This window comes from Anopheles stephensi, chromosome 3 (genome assembly GCF_013141755.1).
Source record: "Anopheles stephensi strain Indian chromosome 3, UCI_ANSTEP_V1.0, whole genome shotgun sequence".
Lineage (NCBI taxonomy): Eukaryota > Metazoa > Arthropoda > Insecta > Diptera > Culicidae > Anopheles > Anopheles stephensi.
The window spans coordinates 85,913,280-85,931,793 of NC_050203.1; the positions used below are offsets into that span (position 1 = coordinate 85,913,280).

At 42.8% G+C, this 18,514-nt stretch overlaps 1 protein-coding gene across 1 annotated transcript; it reads left to right on the top strand.

Annotated features, from left to right (window-relative positions):
• The first annotated feature begins 237 nt into the window (after positions 1-237).
• Positions 238-18,152, top strand: LOC118513954 (zwei Ig domain protein zig-8-like). Its single transcript, XM_036060350.1, has 9 exons — positions 238-968; positions 4,117-4,536; positions 9,870-10,027; positions 11,264-11,341; positions 12,117-12,249; positions 12,324-12,443; positions 12,632-12,737; positions 12,949-13,046; positions 16,530-18,152. Exons 2-9 carry the CDS (start codon positions 4,467-4,469, stop codon positions 16,838-16,840), a joined length of 1,074 nt encoding a protein of 357 aa, XP_035916243.1. The 5' UTR covers positions 238-968; positions 4,117-4,466; the 3' UTR covers positions 16,841-18,152.
• The last annotated feature ends 362 nt before the right edge of the window (positions 18,153-18,514 follow it).

The window sequence follows — 18,514 nt, forward strand, 5'->3', positions numbered from 1 at the left end:
TGTCATTTCTATCATCAGCTGAGCCACTCACTGACACTCAATTTTAGTACAACCCGTCCAGCTGTTTATCATCGGGAAGTTTTAGTACACCATCGCACTCACCCACCGTGGCACTCATCCAACACCAGTGGGCAGAAAAATGCGCGGGACATGTGCTTGAGTTCCCGGGTGAGTTACCCCCGTAGTCAAACCCGAACCCGGTACCCTCAACGAAACGGCACGAGCGCACCCTACATCAGTGCAAATCGAGCGGTTTCTGTCGATGTTTGCCAAATTCGCGTGTCCCGGCCGAGCCCAAAACTCCGTTCCCACTATCGCAGTAACGGCCAGCGGTTGTACGGGCGGTTGTCGGTTTCGTTGTTTTGGCATCGAGAGCGTGCGGTACCACCCGGGCCAGGGTTAACATCCTGACATATCGTTGTCAGGGAATGGTTGTTCTGTGCGCTCGAGCAAAGTTTGACCACCGGTTCTGGTGCTGGGTACGGTTTTGTTCGGGGAAAGTTTTCCGGTGGAAGGAGTTGGTGCTTTGATTGATGTTGGATTACTAGTTCGGTGCTGTGTCGGTGCGGTGTAAGTGGATTGCCGAATCAGTTCGATTTGATGGAAACAAATTTGGAGGAAATACTTTAAGCCAATAAGCAATTATCAGCAAGGTGGATGTGTCTCTTGTGTCGTCACCAGTGTTGGGTTGAAGGGTGATAGATTCACTGAAGATTGTGACAGTGTTTTAACGTAATACAAGCAACATTTGCTGAGCGTTGTGGTGAATTTTTAGCAAAGAGTTGTATGATCACTCAAGGTGTAAAAATGTCTTTAGCTGTTGATTGCAGTGCTAGTAAGGAATATACTTAAGTGTTGTTGAATTCAAATGGCGAAGGGCAGCTTCCAGCACAAGGATCGTTAAGTTATCAATTTTAAATAAGTTATACTTCATCGAAGACGTGGCGAATGCTAGACATCCCATAAAGGTAAGAAAATTCTTCTTAAGCCAGCACTAAACCTTCAACTTGATCTGTTGTGTAAACTAAACTTATTTACACTTCTATTAAATTAGCATATTTCCGATAAATTTTCCCACTCGTTACATATCGAACCCCCGCTGGTTTGCAACCGGAACAAACATCCGGAGGTCTCCGGTATCGATGGCCATCGTTGCATGGGCTGGAAGGAGCAAATTGATTATGTTATGTTAATGTGGTCACGTACACAATAAGAGTTTCTATTGATGTTTCTGGCTGGGAAAAGGCGGGACAATTCTACGCCACTTCGGAACTGACTAGATGTGTGCCAGTTTGGGAAGGAATGTTTACCAGTTTGAACCTCCCTGGTACATGACACGTGTCTTTTTTGTGAGCTTTATATCTTAGTTTTTGGAAAAGGCTACTCCAGACGTTGAGAGTTAATGTGAGTGAATTCAAATTCAAGGTAATTTTATTTATGAAGTTGTAAAGGGTTTGCATAAATTAATACAAATAGATGTCTTTAAGCGCAATTTGCAGTCAAAATTTATCTGTCAATCATTCTTAAAGACTTACGTTGAAGTGCTCCTTCCCAATCGAATCCCATCGTCGAATAATCGATACGCTCGAAAGCCTCATCATCCTTTAGCAGCTATCCGCGTACGCATTTCGTCTATCGCAAGCGAACCTCCCCCAATATGTTTGTTTTCGATCGGGTTCTCAATGCATACTTAAAGAGCAGGATTATACAGTGGATCGCACTTTCCCGCTCGAATTACGAGTAGCGCCAGCTGACTGCCGTCTTCTGTCATTCCCATCAATTCCGGTAAAACTCGAATAAGTGTGGCATGTTTCCCCAGCAGGCGCCTTGCTGGAAGCTCACACGCCTCAAACAAGACACACACACACGCACACACAAAAAAGCCGAACCGAAAATCCACCCAGTATCGGTACATTGCAGTCATATGCAAATTGGGTTGGCCAACCAATAGCAAAAAAACCCCAGAGAGCCTGCAGTGAAAAACGAAGGAGAAATCCTGTATAAACCACCGCTACCAGACACGTACATGTTGCTGATCGTGTAGCAACATCTCGTGGCTGGTTTCGAATTACACAGGACATCGAGCCACCGACGCCAGGTATGACAGTTGTTGCCGGTTGCCGGTGCCAGTCGAGCGGAGAGTTGTTTAACCATTTCGAGCTACAGCGGTGCACGTTTTCTAATCTTTAATTCATCGGATTGAGTTGAGTGGATGCGTCAGACAATGTGTTGGCTGTTTATTTTTAATCACTCCGCTAATAAAATTGGACGAGTGATGCTTCTCATCAAAGCATCCCTCTCTCCCCCTTTTTTTCCGAAGCGCGTTTGCTGTTTCGAACGACTTCGAGTTAATGGTTTTACGGCTCCCTTCTAATACACTGCACCACACGCCAGGGAAATTGATAACTCTGCTCGTAGCATTGTCAGGGAGAGCTTAAATGAAAAGCTGCGCAGATGAAGATGAAGCCCGCATAGCTTTAAAGATTAGCTCACAATCAAGTTCACCAAATCGATGATATTAATTTATCAATCCATTATGTTGCTTTTGAGCAGACTTCCACAACCACCATCATGGTGAGGCTTTATCTGTCACTGAGCCAGGAAGTGCTCGTTCCAAAACAAACTTTCCCGAGACTCTTACGAGTGTTTGGAGGGGGAAAACAGTACTGTTTTCTACCCCTAAGCATACTTTTAATCTTTCCCACACACCACTGGCGGCCACCACTCGAAAGAAGGAAGGAAAAACAAGAACACCAAAACACCAGGCTTTTTCAAAGTTGAGCAAAACTGCCAGCAAATGGATGCCGAATGCCGCTCGAGAGTTGATTCCAGGACGGGAGCGATAAAATCAACAACTTATTTCGATTATTGCTTTCCCGCATTCGGACTTGGCTCTCTCTCCCTAGCTTCCTATGGTGTGTTTTGCTCTTGGCATTGATAACAGTTTTTGCAGAAAGTTTTTTTTTCCGTACCAAACAAAATCAAAACACACCTCGGAGCGAGTTGCAGCTCACGCGCCGGGATGAGCAAAAACTTTACTATAAAAAGGACTAATTTAGTGCCACCACTTAGGTGCGCTAACTTAGGCACTGTTGTCATAAGGTGCAAATGGCTCAGCGCAGCTACTCGTCGTCCGGAAAGGTCCAAAGGTCAGCAGTAGTGTTGAGCCTCTTTTCGGGGGGCGCATGGGTGGAAAATGTTTGCTTTCCCCCTTCCCATAGCAAAATACTCCAAAAAGACCCATTTTCCTTCCCTGAAGCGGGATCACCCTGAGCTGGATATTTATTTGAATTTTTTGGGTTTGTTTGGTGCGAGGACATCCTTACTACATCAAACGTGCAAACGGTTTCGCAGGACAAAAGTTCAGCCTCAGTAAAGCCAAACACAAAGCCATTGGACGAATTCGTGACATCGTGGTGCCCTTGACGCGTTAGTGCCATTCGGTTGTCGTCTTGCTTCGGAGCTTTTATGTCTCAAAAGTTGGCCTAATTGTACAAAACGAGCGACAAATGTGTACTCCAAAGAATGGATTCCAAGCACCCAATAATCTTTGCTTGAAGTTGCAGTGTTACGAGCCTCGAAAGAAAGATTTCAGCATAAACAAAATTAAGCAAAACTTGTTTTCATCGACGTTAGCTCATTTTCTTCTGCTCTGATTAATTCAGCACAGAAGCTGGGAAGGAAAGTTTATTTCTTTGATTGCTTGTTTTGATGCTCGAGTGATTCATACCGCTGTTTCTCTCTCTCATTCTCTCTCTATCTTGTGGGTTTCTCACTTCTCGCAGAATGTTTTCACCTTTTTTTACGGTTCACCTGGATTTGTACTTAATAATTTATTCATGGCGTTGTGTTGTTGTCTACCCTCACGCCGTTCTGTTCTAATCCAGTCCCGCAAATTCGCGATGATTAATTCTGCATTCCTGGCAAACCCCGTTCGATGGGTCGAACACTTTCAAAACAACTTGTTTACACCAGCTGTTTTCTATTTTTAAGCTCTTTGTTTTGTGTTGATTAGCCAAATGCATTGTCTTGTTTGAATTATTAAATGGCTGTGTCTATCATCCCTTCTTTCGGCAAACAAATTATTAATCCTTTCCCCTTTTTTTTCTATTTCAGATATTCTGTTCGACAACAACAAGTTCGAGTGAAAACAAAGTTCAGAAAAGGCTACATAAATGGAAACCAATCGTTTAAAGCTCACCACTCGCCGAAATTGGAATGGTTAAGGTGCAGCAAAGTGAAGTATGTGGAAGGCTACTGAAATCACTCAACTAACCAGTTCCATCCACCGGTGATAAGACCAGACCGCTGGGTTTGTGTGCAACAAAAAAGTGCAACGAAGCGTGCGCAAGCTTTTAGTTTCTTTCTTTTCGTGAGCTTCATTTCGTTGTGTGCGAGAGTGAAAAAGTGCGCGCGAGTGTGGATAAAATGAATGACCGTACAGTGCTACCCAATCGAAGATAAAAATGCAGTATATCATCATAGGTGGATTATTCGTACTGGCAAATCTGCATTTCAACCATCACAACGCAATGGGTAAGTTCGGCAGGGCAAAACATAAACGAGCTCCATCAACTTTTCCCATTTCTTTTCAAGGCTTTTTATTCAAAGCGGCTTTGGTTGTTTCGTTCACCAGTTAATAGATTTTTTGCGGAAAAATGTGAAAAATATTTTTCATTAGCTGCTTATCAGTTCAGCTCAACCAGCGCTCGGTGGAATTTCGATTCGATAAATGGAGTGGTCATCAGGCGACATTTGCAGTATGGAGGATGGGTGGTAGGGTGGTTCACTCACTGTTGATGGGATCTAAAATCCATTAGCTAGCGATACAGATGGACGTTAATGTGAATCGGATTTCGATTTGGATAGGGCATTCAGATGTAAATGAAAGATGGTATCTCGTCCGCTCGTTCATGTAACGTTCAATATTTCTATTCAATGGTTAATGCTCAATACTTCGTAGGGGTTTATTAACATAAATAGTATAAATAGCATTTGTTAACCATGTTTACAGCTTATGAAAATCCTACTGTTGAGTTTTTCTTTTCGAGTGTAAAAATCCCCTTGTTGTGTTTACTCAGTTCTCGAAAGGGATTTTATCAAACGGATACTCAACATTTCGAAGCATTAGCAAGTTTTGAGCAGCTCCATTACAATCTTCCACGAACTCGTCATACTTATATGCTTAAAATCCTAATGAATTTGTAAATGGAGCGTTGGTAGCTGAACATGTTTCGATTACGGTTTGTGATTTTTTCGATCACGTAATTTATATTTACATTTCCCAAAAAAAAACATCGAAAATCCTCATGGATGAATTATTCAAAGGTGGAAGGACGATGTCGAGTTGGGAATTGCATCACTTCTCAATATTCTTTTATTGTTTTCAAGCGCAAGATAAAGCTTTTCAGAAGCAAGGCAACTTTTCGCTTAATTTTCGCTAAGTTAACCATGCACATGTCAGGAGGATTAATGTAAACATGGGACCTTCACACCGGGTCGTAGTAAGATATTATTTACAGCTTGACGCCGTATTGTCATTGTAAGATATTAGTAAGAATGAATATTGTTAAATCCATCACGATGATTTTGGGTTGACTCAACCTCTTACTTAGGCCCAGAGATTTCCAAGAAAATCAATTGACGCTTCTGAAATTGATCACCTCGATCACTGGAGTTCTATCATGTTCAGAAACCTCTTAAATTAGGTATTCGTAGTACTTATTGCTTTTTAAAGTTACAGGTTAAAGATAAAAAAGACCATTTGATTTAGCAAAAAGAAATCCCTTGAGTTGTCCAAAATTCACGTGGACTCTAGAGGAGCTGGACGTTGTACTTGTAAAATTAAAAATTCTTACCGCACCATCTAACTCTCAAAAATAGCACTGCATTCGGCGATTCGGTTCAAAATAAATAGAAACACTACAACGGCAGACGCAAATATAAATAAATGCACCGGGAAAGTTTTACATTGCGACAGTGCTCCTACCCAGTGCATCATAAATTCCATCCGTGTCCCGGGTGTTTTCGTAGGGATTTCCGCTTCTACCAGCAGCACCATCACGTCAGAGCTCGAGCACTCTTCTGCCGGCGTCAAGTGTTATTTTAACAGCAACAACAGCAGCTAGCTCAAACAAAATCTGACTCTGAAGAAGGCTTGGTGTGTGAGAGAGAGAGAGAGAGCGAGAGATGTCAAGAAGCAAGTGGCTCAAAGCTCAAAAGTACATCCTTCACCTTCACGAGGAGTGCATTTCATTCAAGCCCATCACGGGAACCGTCAGGGTTGAGCTTTAGTAGCGCGCTCCAGTTTGCCGACTTTGCTGCATCGTCACTGACGGCATTCGTGGATAATGGGTTTTTCGTCTGCCGGTCTGCCGTCAAACGAAAGGGTTAAATGGCACTCGTTGTAGGGCGGGCAACGACAGACCCGGTGGATTTATTGCAGCAGTAGTAGCCGACGACCGACTCGGGAAGAGACCGGGCGAGTGGGCCATCCGTCACGGGACATTAACATGCTTCGTCTCAAGTATCGTCTGACGCAGGATTTCGCATATCTGAAAAAGGGGAACATTTTACAAGGCTTTACAGTTTCGGTTGAGCCTTAAATACACGCCCGTGACACGGTGACACATGGCTGCAATAGGGCTCAGATGTTGTCAGGAGTAAGCAAGATGATGCTTAATATTATTTTTGTAAAATTTCTAGCCAGGTTTGGAGTTTCTCCAAAAAAATAAAATACACATTTTGCTGGTTGAGATTTTAAAGGTTGTTGTTTCAGTGCAAAATGGGACCACCATGAACTCCCTTATCCAGCATCTAATCAGCTAAAAGCAATGTGGAGTATTTTAGATTTTGGCCTTTTAAGAGACCACAAAATCGATATTAGAACAGATAGCTACACCTTAAGAATTGTCAACGACAAATCGCACCCAATAAATGGGCCCAATAAATGTGGCCCAGTCGAACCATCATCGAACGAAGCATTAAACGCCATCTTTTCGCCCCAGCTTCAGCCTAATTAAGCTGTTATCAATCTTCCTGTTGTTGACCAACCGGAGCTTCACCGGTCTGGGATTGGATGCAATGGATTGGAAAATTAATCAATTAATTTTATCAATCAATCTAACCTTGTTGCTTCAAGTTATTTACGTTTTTTTTCTCTTTCTTTTCTCTGCCATCGATTCGAATCGTCCAAATGGTTGGATGTTTTTTGGTGCGTTTCTCCAGGACTTACTTTTTGACAATCATCAATCAATTAGATGCTATCGATCGACCGAGCATAAGATTGCGCCCCGTTTTGTTTGTTACCACTTGAGCAAACAAGTTAAACTGCTCCAATCATGTGCTCTCCTCGAACAAAAAGAGATGTTTAGTTTTCTTTGAAATTTAATAAGCAGTCTGCTCCTGCTCCTCGTGATTGCAAACACAAATTTAATCAAATTCGATCTTTACTCGCAGCACAGCACACCCTCTTATCGGAGCTAGCAACAACAATCCAAATCGCATGTGATAAAACACACTCAGCCTCCATCCAATTTCCAATAGCGAAAGTAGAAGAAATGTCTATAATTCCACTCGATGAAATGCAGAGATGCTTCGGAATCCAAAAATTGAGCATCGCAGCATTCCTCCCACCTCGCTACTAACCTGGGATGCGATACTACCATTTCATGTTTGTGCCTATTAAGTGGTTTATGACCTACAAGAAATAAAATTCCAACGGCACAAAACATATAACTTCCCATACTTGTGCTACCGTTAGACGGGCTCTCGGGCAAATATTGGCCGAGCAGAGAGAGAGAGAGAGAGAGATAGAGAAAGAGAGAGAGATAGAGGGGAAACAAGTTATTCGGAATGTGTATGCGTCTCATAAACTCTGGTACTGCTGGGCAGAGTACCCAACTAAAAAGGGTAGGGTGTATGTAGTCAGGAGACCATTTGTTTGTACCACAGAAAAAGGGATGTGGCTTTTACTACGGAGAAATATTAAAATACAGTACAAAGGAAAGATTATACTGGAGATGGAGAAATATGTTGAAGAATGGTCCCCTGTAATTTTGCTACTAGAGCGTTTAAATCAGTGTTAGTTAATTTGACAGCTAGAGGGCCACAACAGTAAGATTTGTGTATGATTTTTCACTGGGTGGAGAAGTCTTTGTGAAAGCCCTCGATATTGCTCGCGATATAGCACTAATCATTTTACTCTAATGAAAATTGTTTGCTCTCCATATTTGTATGATAATTAACATACTTTAGTAACCAGAACTTTCTCTTCTTGGATTAATATTTATTCGAAGTTTACCCATCAAATTTCAAACTGAAATAAAAATATTGTTCAGTGGCGCCATCTAATTGTCGATCTTCCCATGAGTTTTTAAGGATCTTATCATATCTTGTAGTAATACTAAATCCGTATCCAAAACTAACCTTTTGCAGCTTTATCGAAAGAGAATCGTCCACCCATTCGCCTAAGTTGAAATTGAGCAAGAAATTGAGAGTATATTTACTGCAAAAGAAATCTGAAATCTTATGGAAGCCGATTTAGAAAGGATTTTCACACATGCATTTAATACTAAAATCTACCGACGATCGGATAAGAGTAACACATGGGAAAATTGTTTTTCTCTCCTTCCCGTTCCTCTCAAAGTGTCCGTAAATGAATGACTTTTCACCAACTTCATCAAGGAATAAAACCGCTTTGCTGACCAACGTAACACACACACTTTTCTTACAAGATTTACTAGCCACATCTGGGAAAAGTTTTCCCGCCCGATGAATAAACCCAAGCGTAGCTGCTATGTGCGTGCATTCGACCCGATCTTCTCTCTCTCTTCGTGCCGGACATTTATCCGGATGTTGGAAGCTACTCACGGGCTTTAAAAAGTGAAAGAGCCGGCAGTGTCTGGAGCTGCTGCTGTAGTTGGGGGTACGTGGGTCTGAAATAATAAACTTTTCCCTCCTCGTGTACGTAGACCAGCACAAGCGAGAGCCTAATTTGGCCCCACAGTTATAAGCTCAAACATGGTAAAATAAATTGCTCCCCATCGATGGCCTCCGGGCGTTCGGTGTTGGCACGGTTCCAGCGGCGTACGGCGTACAGGGATAATTAAATTTGCAGTACACTTTGCGCAGTACGTTTGGCCTGGAAGACACACCAGCGTACGGCGATGCTGCTCGAGCGGATCTAACTGACAGGCCGGTGTATGCGTGTGCGTTAGTTTGATTAATATGATTGCAAAAGGACGCATAATCACTTTGTTTCAGTGTACTTGGTGTAATTGTTTTAAGATCTTACGAAGAGGATATCGGGACCGTTTTGCTGAACTACAGTGTTGCCATTAAAACCTATTTCACCTCACAACTTCTCGGCACACCTTAATCAACACGTGTTGTTTCAAGCTGTGTGTCACGTCAAGATGTCAATTACAAAGCAAGCAGAGCCATGTTCTTCTATGTAGGATGGGTTTTTCATGAGATTTGTTTTATTTATTCCCAATCTTGGTCACCGGCGCTCGTTTAGCCCCTCCCAGGAAGGCTTTGGCGTCAGGCATCAATTCAACGGCTTATAATGGAATCCATTTTGCAATCATTCCTAGCTCGCTCGTTCCACTTGTCATTCGCAGAAAAAGTTATTGGCACTGCCATCTCCCCTCACACAAACACACAGAGCAATCCAATCCGCTCAAAGCCATCCCCAACAATCCTAACGAGTCCTGTGTGCCATCCCCCGAAGGAAATTGGGTTTTTACTTTTGGTGTGCTGATGGGCCTCTTCCTTTTGTCAAAAATCTCTGTCCTGTTTATCGACGCGCTTTTTCCCACTTTCACCTTTTCATCGTGGCCGTTTTTTCTTCTTCCTTTGCTCCACAGGTGTAGCTAATCATCTGCCGGCACCGCAGGAAAACAGAATCATCAAAAAATTTTCACCCCATCCGTACTTCGACTTCGATGTGCCTCGGAACATAACGACCCGCGTCGGCCAGACCGCTTTCATCAACTGTCGGGTCGAGCAGATGGGTGACAAATCGGTGAGTATAAGCAGGGGTGGCCGTCGCCCGTTAGCCCTGAATGTTGATTGTACATACGTGGGCGTACATTAATTTCATTTCCAAATAGCGCAATAGGATTATGACATTTGGAAATGAGGGCGAAAATGATTTTGGTGAAGCGTGTTTATTGTGGCGGAGTCGTGTGCGTGGTGTGGATTCGGCAAGTTGAGATCAAACACAACAACAAGCACATATTTGGGGCACAGAATGTTGTCAATATTGTTTTAAGAAGAATTCTTCTTTTTCGGAACAGCCTCTTGACGATCGTGTTTTGACGATGCTGGCTGGCAAGGACCGACCAGGCCGGGCTCGTGTGCAAAAACAGCACCAAAACCAATACACCACCGGATCGCCTACTTCACATCACGCTCATGGTCCATTAAAAGCTCACAATCCACCAGATATGTTCAACCTGCATCCAGAAATCATAATGTACCCGATTTAACGAGTAATTAATCATATGCACGCATCTCATCACTTCCATATTACCATCGTACGCCTCATTCGCGGCGCAGCGAAATTTACATTTCAAATTCCGCGAAAAATTATCTCCTAAACCGATCCTTCTGCTTGTTGCGGAAAATTGCCCACCACTTTCCACAACTGAATCGCACCGCATCCTTATGGTGCCGTTTTTGCCACAAGTGATTGCTTCTGGGTGGAGAAATTTATCAACTCTTATAAACACATCAATCATCAGCGGCACGTATTTATCTGTCAGGCCGGTGTTGGTGTTGCTTAGCCTCCCCAACCAAACCCACGCAAATACACGCTCCGAAAAAAAACACTCTCATACCTTTCGCCCCAAAAAAAAAACCCGGTCGGAAGACAAGCAAGGCCTGCTGCTGGTACACTGGCCCAAACAAGATCCTCGTCGAGTGGTGATTTGCATTCGAGTGGGGCGCTCTCTTTTATTCGTGCGCTCTGTGACTGTGTAAATAAAATTCAATAAACGATTTAACCCCCAAATTTACCACCCAGCAGGATTCTTGTTTGCAGCTTTTTTTTCGGTGTGCGTTTTCCTTTCTCTAACTTCGCTTTCAATTTGTTCTCATTTCAACAACCTCCTGTCCCGCCCAATCTTATTCCGTTCGCGTCGTTCGCTCGTGTTCGATCGACTCCACCGGGAATAATACTGTGACGATATCAAACGAACGGTTGATAAATAACAACACACAAACACACAAACACAATCGGATGCTTGCGGGCCAACAGGTCTCCTGGATCCGGAAACGAGATCTACACATCCTGTCAGCAGGAACCGCGGTCTACACGTCGGACGAACGATTTCAGGTAAGTGTGGGTGTGGTGCGCGTTCAATCGATTTGTTCTGGGGCTTTTTTATTTACAGCCGTATGTTTTCTGTATCTTCTGGAGTCCTCGAGGTTTTATTTTTCACTGTTGCATTCTTCTTTATCTAATGACACAAATTGTGAAATCAAGCTGAAGTTGAGGCCTCTAACGAGTAGCTCAAGAGATAGGCCTAGCGGCTTAAACGAACTAGAAAGTAAATACTTAGTTACCTTGCTGAATGAAGCTGACAGGTGAATTAAAGAGCGTAGAAGTGGAAGCCTAGTGAATTGGACGTTGATTTAAAAATTGGCCACCGTTAGAAAGACTCATCTACTCAGAGTTAGGAGTAAATACTAGCAAATTCTTTTGATGAAATTTTATTTCATATTGTTATTTACTTTTGTTCGGAACAATCTGGGCCCAATAAGATACTAATAATAGCTAGCATGAGAAAAAGAAACGGTTCCGCATGCCTTCTCCATTTCACACTCAGGAAGTAATGTCGATAAACCCGCCTTTTCTAGCAGCTATATTTAGCTACTATCGAACGCTTCTAGCTGTTCAGTTAAATGTGTTTTTCATTGACATTCTAAGAGCTTCGGAACCATTCAGCGCAAGAAAAATGCCGAGAAGAAAAACCGATGGCGTATCCTCGCCACTACAAAACGATTAATTCATAGGAAAGCAGCAAAGCAGAAACCAATAAAACTGTGTTTTCTTTCTATCAAATTCTACGAAAACTCGTCATTAAAAGCCGTTGCTCTTTTCACTGCAGGTGATACGTTCCGATAAGGCAGAAAACTGGACGCTACAAATAAAGTTCGCCCAGCAGCGGGACTCGGGCATCTACGAGTGTCAGGTAAACACGGAACCAAAGATGTCCATGGCATTTCGACTGAACGTTGTAGGTAAGTAGACATCGATCATCTCGATCTGTTCTGGCGATTCGATCGGACTTAATAACGATACTTCACCCTTTCAGAGGCTAAAGCGATTATCCTCGGACCAACGGACCTATACGTAAAAATGGGCAGCATTGTGACGCTCACCTGCATCATTAGCCAGGGACCACATGATCTAGGGACAATATATTGGTACAGAGGTGAGTTAGGTCATGATCTTCGCGGGTCGCGGGTCTAATTATTGCATCTCATTACTCACTCGAACCGCCCAAGAGCAATAAAGCAGTACATCTCGTCCGGTCACCGTGCGCTAATTAATTTCAATTGCAATTCTTCCCTTTTCTCTTTTTTGTGTCCCGTTTTTCATCAACCTTCATGGCATCGACAGGGTCAAATCTCGTGCAGCCCGTCGAGTTGCATCCCAACGATCCTTCATTAGCATATCCACATCGAATATCGGTTGAGCTAAAGTGGACCGAGGCACTCACGTCACGGTAAGTGTATATATGGGCAACCATTGCGCTGCCGTCCTACTTCCCCAACAATCAATCATGCCCTGGTTGAAAGGGGATGCTCCCATGGGTTTTGTGTGTGTGTGTGTGTGTGTGTTTTCCACTTTAATCCCACTTTTTCGAGAGCGGTGGCCACTCGAACACGACATTTGCCCCTTAAAGTTATGCAACAAACTTTTTTTTCTGTCCACAGGCTGAAAATCCTCGACGCCAAGCTGTCCGACTCGGGGAACTACACGTGTCTGCCGACGTCAGCCGAAGGAACCAGCGTGATGGTGCATGTGATAAATGGTAAGCCCTACAATTACACTGCCCGATCTTATTATTTGGTAAATTATCGCTTAAACAAATTTCACCTCAAATTGCACAAATTTACACACACACACACACTTCTCGTCATCGAGCGAAGAGTTTAATATTATTAAACACACTGAAAAAGACCGTTCATTGAGTTCGATTGCAGCCTTTTATTTGTCGAATTTATCGACCATCCGATAAGAGGATATTACGCCAAATCGAGTAAATGAAATTGCAATTGCAACTGTTCGACCTGTACGCCCTGTTGAAAACACCACTCGGAGCGTCTCCATTGCACGACCGCCCACCGTTGGTGCAGTAATTGAGTGATGTTGAATTGCAGTAAATTAAATACTTAATTGGGTGGTTCGTGCTTCCGTTCGAATGCTGTGGTTTGGCGAATGTTTCCATCAAACGGCTTTTTTGGAATTGGATTTAAAGGCGTAACGCGTTTAAATTTGCATCGCATGACGGGAATGTAAGCGGCTTTGGTGATTAAACTTAAAGCAGCTTGTCCTACCCGATTTGAGAGAAGCTTGACGCTTGATGCGACTGACACCGTTCCTAGACGATTTGATGACTGATTAGAATGTTGTCTTTTAATTTCTAATTGCATTTAACATGTGGAAACTTTTTTCATGACCTGGACACTGTATTGGGCTTCGGTTAAAAATTGTTAGGTAAAGAATTATTTTTAAAGAGTTTAACGAGGAAGTTTCACACGTTTTCCATTAATTTTTGACATAAAAGATCAAGATATGATTTTTTTATCAAAATATTGTAATAAGCAATCGTGCAGAATGCACTTTGACTAATCTGAGACTGAGACTTATTAGTGTGAGTTGAATATTACAACTCAATCCAAACTACCTTTACATTTTTGTTACTAAAGAGTATATTATTTTTCTCGTTACCTAAACTGTATGCACAATCGTAAACCTTGAAAACAAAATGGCCTTCTAAAGACAATGAATGGTTTATTAAAACGAAAATGCAACCCAAAAAAAGCGAAAGAATTATTTTGATGATCCATCATTCCTGAGATGAAAGCAACAAAACGCGCACTTCTTCGTTACTAAAACCATGAAGACGCGCGCCATGTTCACGGTTGTCTTTCCATCGCACTCGACGTAAGAAGCAGCTGAAAAGATGATAATATCTTTTGTAGTTAATACAGCGAAGTGGAAAGGTGAACTGCTGCCGGAGCAAAAGTGGCCCTGGCGAGTGAGGTCTCGCGAGTGGAACCGTTGAGCGTCAGGCTTTATTATGATGATGATGATGATTCTGGTGCTGCCTGTTAAAACGGGCGGGCCGTACAAACGGGCCACCGCCGATGCAATACAGGAAGCAGCGAAATTCTGCACCAGAAGTGCAAAAAAGTGGCAGTGAAAAAGAAAAACATAATTGTTATCTCTCTGTTCACTCTCGTCCGTGGGGAACACATGCAGGAATGGCCCCCAAGTGCAGGACTCCCACCGGGGAATCGCGGGAGTGCATGGAAGTCTGCATCGTAAGCGTGCTGGCTTGCTAAAGTATATGAGCGGTTTTATGTAACGCTCTTTAACACGAGAAGGAGTTTCGAAGTTGTTTTTTTTTTGTATTCTTTTTGCCCCGTCGAGTAAGCTCAAGTCTTAACGGACTCGCAACACTAAATGATTTTCGTTTATGGAAATGTGCTCCGTCGGAGGATTTTGTTGCTAGCGAACGAGTGTAAGCCGTCGAGTGGGGGACACGCCGGGGAAAATCCGTGTTTCTGTGTGTTTTGCGCTAATGTACCACCCGGGTGGACAATGGAAATCACTAGCGGGTGCAATGCAGCATGGTCACAGATGCAACATAAATGCGAAATAGAGAAGAGACTGCACAGAAATACATGCCCTCGACACAACAAGGTCGTAAAAATATGGGTATTTTTACTGGGTTCTAGGAAAACGGAGGGCAGTAAGCATTACTAAGCAAATATTTAGATCTTTATAAGGACTTAGTAAATGTTAGCGAGCGCCTTTACGTAGAACGTGATAATCAGATAAGACTCCAACTGACAGCACACTCTGAAGGAAACTGACAGCATGTTCGGAGAAAGAAACAGAAACAGCTGTCATATTTAACAGATTTATAATGCTTTAAGTTTGGAACTAAGTACTAACTACACATGGTTGCCGAATTGCTCTCGACCCAATTTAGTAACTTGTAATTTTTTAGTTGATTTTTGAGCTAAAAGACTTTTTTACGTAGAATGCTGTCAGTTTAGGACACAATTATGCGATCATTCAAAGTGTCATGTGGAGCCTTTTAAGAGATTTAAGATATTTTTGCTGGTAATTAAAAATTTATTGCGAAATGTACATCTAAGCTTAAAATTTAATTTACGAGTATTCAAAGTCTGTTTAATATCAAGATGAGATAAAACAGTATTATGTTGTAGAAAAAAGTGCTATTCCTAAACAGGTTACGAGTTAATAGAGGTCGTATCAAGCGCAACTACTAATAAAACAATTCAAATCAAATACCAGCTCGTTCAAAGAGATTTTAAATCTTAGTCAATTTTTAAAATTCAAAATTCTCCCCTTTAAGGTTATCTTAGAGCTACCGATTGAGGTCTTAGGGAACATCTCGGTCCATCAAGAAGCACTCATTCAACTACCTCTATTTTTTCTTAGTTCACATTTTTTACCTCATAGACCTGTCATAGACGATAGAAGCTTTAAGTCTTATGAACTGCACCTGTTGTTATAGATGTATTTCATTCTTGATGAAGCCGAAAACGAAAACAATTGTGAAAAGATGATGAAAAGAGAGACAGACAATTTTTTGAGATCTTGGACGATTCCATTCCAACGAGCTTAAACCCTGTCATTAATTGACATTTTTAACAAAAAACCTTCTCAGTGCATAATACTCCCTTTGCGTGCGATTATTAAGGTTTTCAATCCCCTTTTACCTGTTTCTCAACCTCATTTTACTCTTGTCTTAGACTTGCAAATATAGTAAATAGTTGCAATCGACTTTTGATCTTACCTCAACCACTGCTCTAACGATTGCGCACAATACCTTACCTTCACCGCTGGTGGCTTACACTTTGATTTCACTCGAAGCTCAAGTAATCAAAGAAATGCAAAACTACCATTTGATTCTTTGTTCTCGCACTCGCGCCCGCTCGCTCTGTGATTGATGACCAAGCTCTTAAACTTCCTTGCCCGCCCTTGGTGCACCGGGCGTTGCAGCGTTGGAAACCTCACCCAGAGCGAGGATATCGTCGGATATTGCCTTTGCCGCCCCGAGTCCGGCACGTCTTATCTTACTCGTTGCGCAAGCGAAAATTTGTTTTCGATTATGTTCAATCCTCAATCTCCCAACGATGCGGTACTACCACTCACAGACACACAAACAAATGCCGCACTGCTTTCATTCCATCTATCTGTCTTTCTTTCTCGTATCTCTCTTTTACGCGACATCCATTCGTTCGTCCTTCACCAGGAGAGCATCCTGCGGCGATGCAGCGCGGTTGTGCCACGACCGCTAACAAAGATCAACACCGGAGTGTGCAGCTGCTGACGATGACAATGCTGCTGCTGGTGATGCTAACGCTCGTCTGGCATCGGACCGATCTTGGCAGTACCACGGTACCCTCGACAGCAGCAAGACCCCGGGCGATGGATTTCCAACGACCACGGTCCACCTGCACCATGCCCGGCAGCGCCAGGTCCTCGCAGGTGTCGCACGAGTGTAAGGTGATAACGGACCATCACGCCGTCGGCACATTATCATCTTCGCCCTGCTACGCGTAATGCAACGTTGTACGATGTTCGGCAAAACCCAGGTGCGCAATCTGCAACTCTTTGGGTGTGAGACGATGTCATACAATTATTGCTTCACACCAACTTACGAGCAGAAGCGGACAAGTTTCTTGCTGTGAAAAAATCGGGCGTGTAATGGATGGGGCAAATGTATTTAAAAAATTCAATTCAACAGCAACACGATTTAAAAACACCGAAAGAAACCATTCACCGATAAAAGAAGAAAAATCAGAGCAAACAAAAATCAATTCTCAAAACAACCAACTACACCGAACGGAGTATACAAATGGGTCCTTTTGCGGTGCCAATAGCAGAAGACAACGGGCTATTCGTTTAGTTGCAATATGCGCCTGGTGTAAGGTGTGAAACGAATAGTTTGTAAGATTTAAAAAACGAACAACCAAACGCCTCCCCTTAAACCTTCTATTTCCTTCTCCACTCCACTTCCTGACCCACTTTGTCTTAGCGAGTGCACCTGGAGGATGATTACCGTAACAGTAAGTGACACTCTCGTTTCGATGCTCGCCCGGGAAGCAAGAGTTAGGTTTTAAACGAGTCACATCGAATGCTTTTACACACTGACTGAAAGCAAGGGAAGCGCAATACTGGTGACACACGCTAGAAGGAGGTCATCATAAATCAGCTTCAGGTGTGCTGGTGGCGTGTGTGAAAGCTTCAAAGAAGTTTTCGTACAATTAGTGGGAAATGTGCACGCCGCGAGGAAGGAAGCAGTTAAGTTCAGATCATTAGAACGTAGTTCATCAGTTAAGCAAAACGAAACATTGTTTGGGGGCCTGGATACGAGATTAGAAGCAGGAAGGCATACATACATAAGTAACGTAAGTGTAGATACAGAACTCACCAGCAGAGCGAACTCTGAGCTGGTGTGGTGTACAATTAAGAAGCGTGACAGCCGAAGAGAACAATTTTATTTCCACGAATCAACCGTATCACTATAAAACTTCATTCCGCAGCTAGAAGGGTAGAACATGAGTGAAATTATTTAAGAGAAAAAAGGAAAACGAAGACGAAAAATCAAGCGTGTACATTCGAAATTTCACTAGGATTGTGGATAGTGGATCAACTTTACGGAATGGCGCAGTTAGCTTTCCTCTCCCTCCCACCCTTTCCCCTCAGTGACCCCCTTACCACTGATAGAGCAAATTTTTAAGGACAAAACCAGGATCCGGGAGGTGGCGAGGGGTGGCGCGTAGCAGCCATTAAAGCTATTTATTTGGGAAATAAAAGTTGAGATTATCTCAAAACCAGACAAGACACACCACAACAACAACAACAAAACCAAGCAAAACCGAGTTTGTTTTTTGTTTCGCATTTCCACAGGTACGAAAGAAAAACTCCTTATCTCGCTTCGTTGCACGGTTGTCTCAAGGTGGGTGTACCATTGTACTTGCTTTTCTTCTGGAGGTTTTCTTAGCTGAGAGCTATCATCATTTTGTGGCGTCATACCACAAATTCATGTTGATTCCGATGATAAAGTGATTTCACCGTTGGTCGCATTCCTATCCCGGGCAAACGATGACCTTTACGCGATGGATGGATTATTTGCCTTCTTTCGTTTTGCTTTACATCAGACGCGATTTAGCTACATTTGCATGAGCTTTCCCGGTACTTCTCAGAAGATTCATGGGAATGTTTTACTTTTCT

Excerpts from the sequence above, each read along its gene's own strand:
- LOC118513954 (XM_036060350.1), top strand. The coding sequence starts at position 4,467 with ATGCAGTATATCATCATAGGTGGATTATTCGTACTGGCAAATCTGCAT. Across the intron at positions 10,028-11,263 it reads AGCAGATGGGTGACAAATCG|GTCTCCTGGATCCGGAAACG; the intron begins GTGAGTATAAGC and ends GCGGGCCAACAG. Across the intron at positions 12,250-12,323 it reads ATTTCGACTGAACGTTGTAG|AGGCTAAAGCGATTATCCTC; the intron begins GTAAGTAGACAT and ends TCACCCTTTCAG.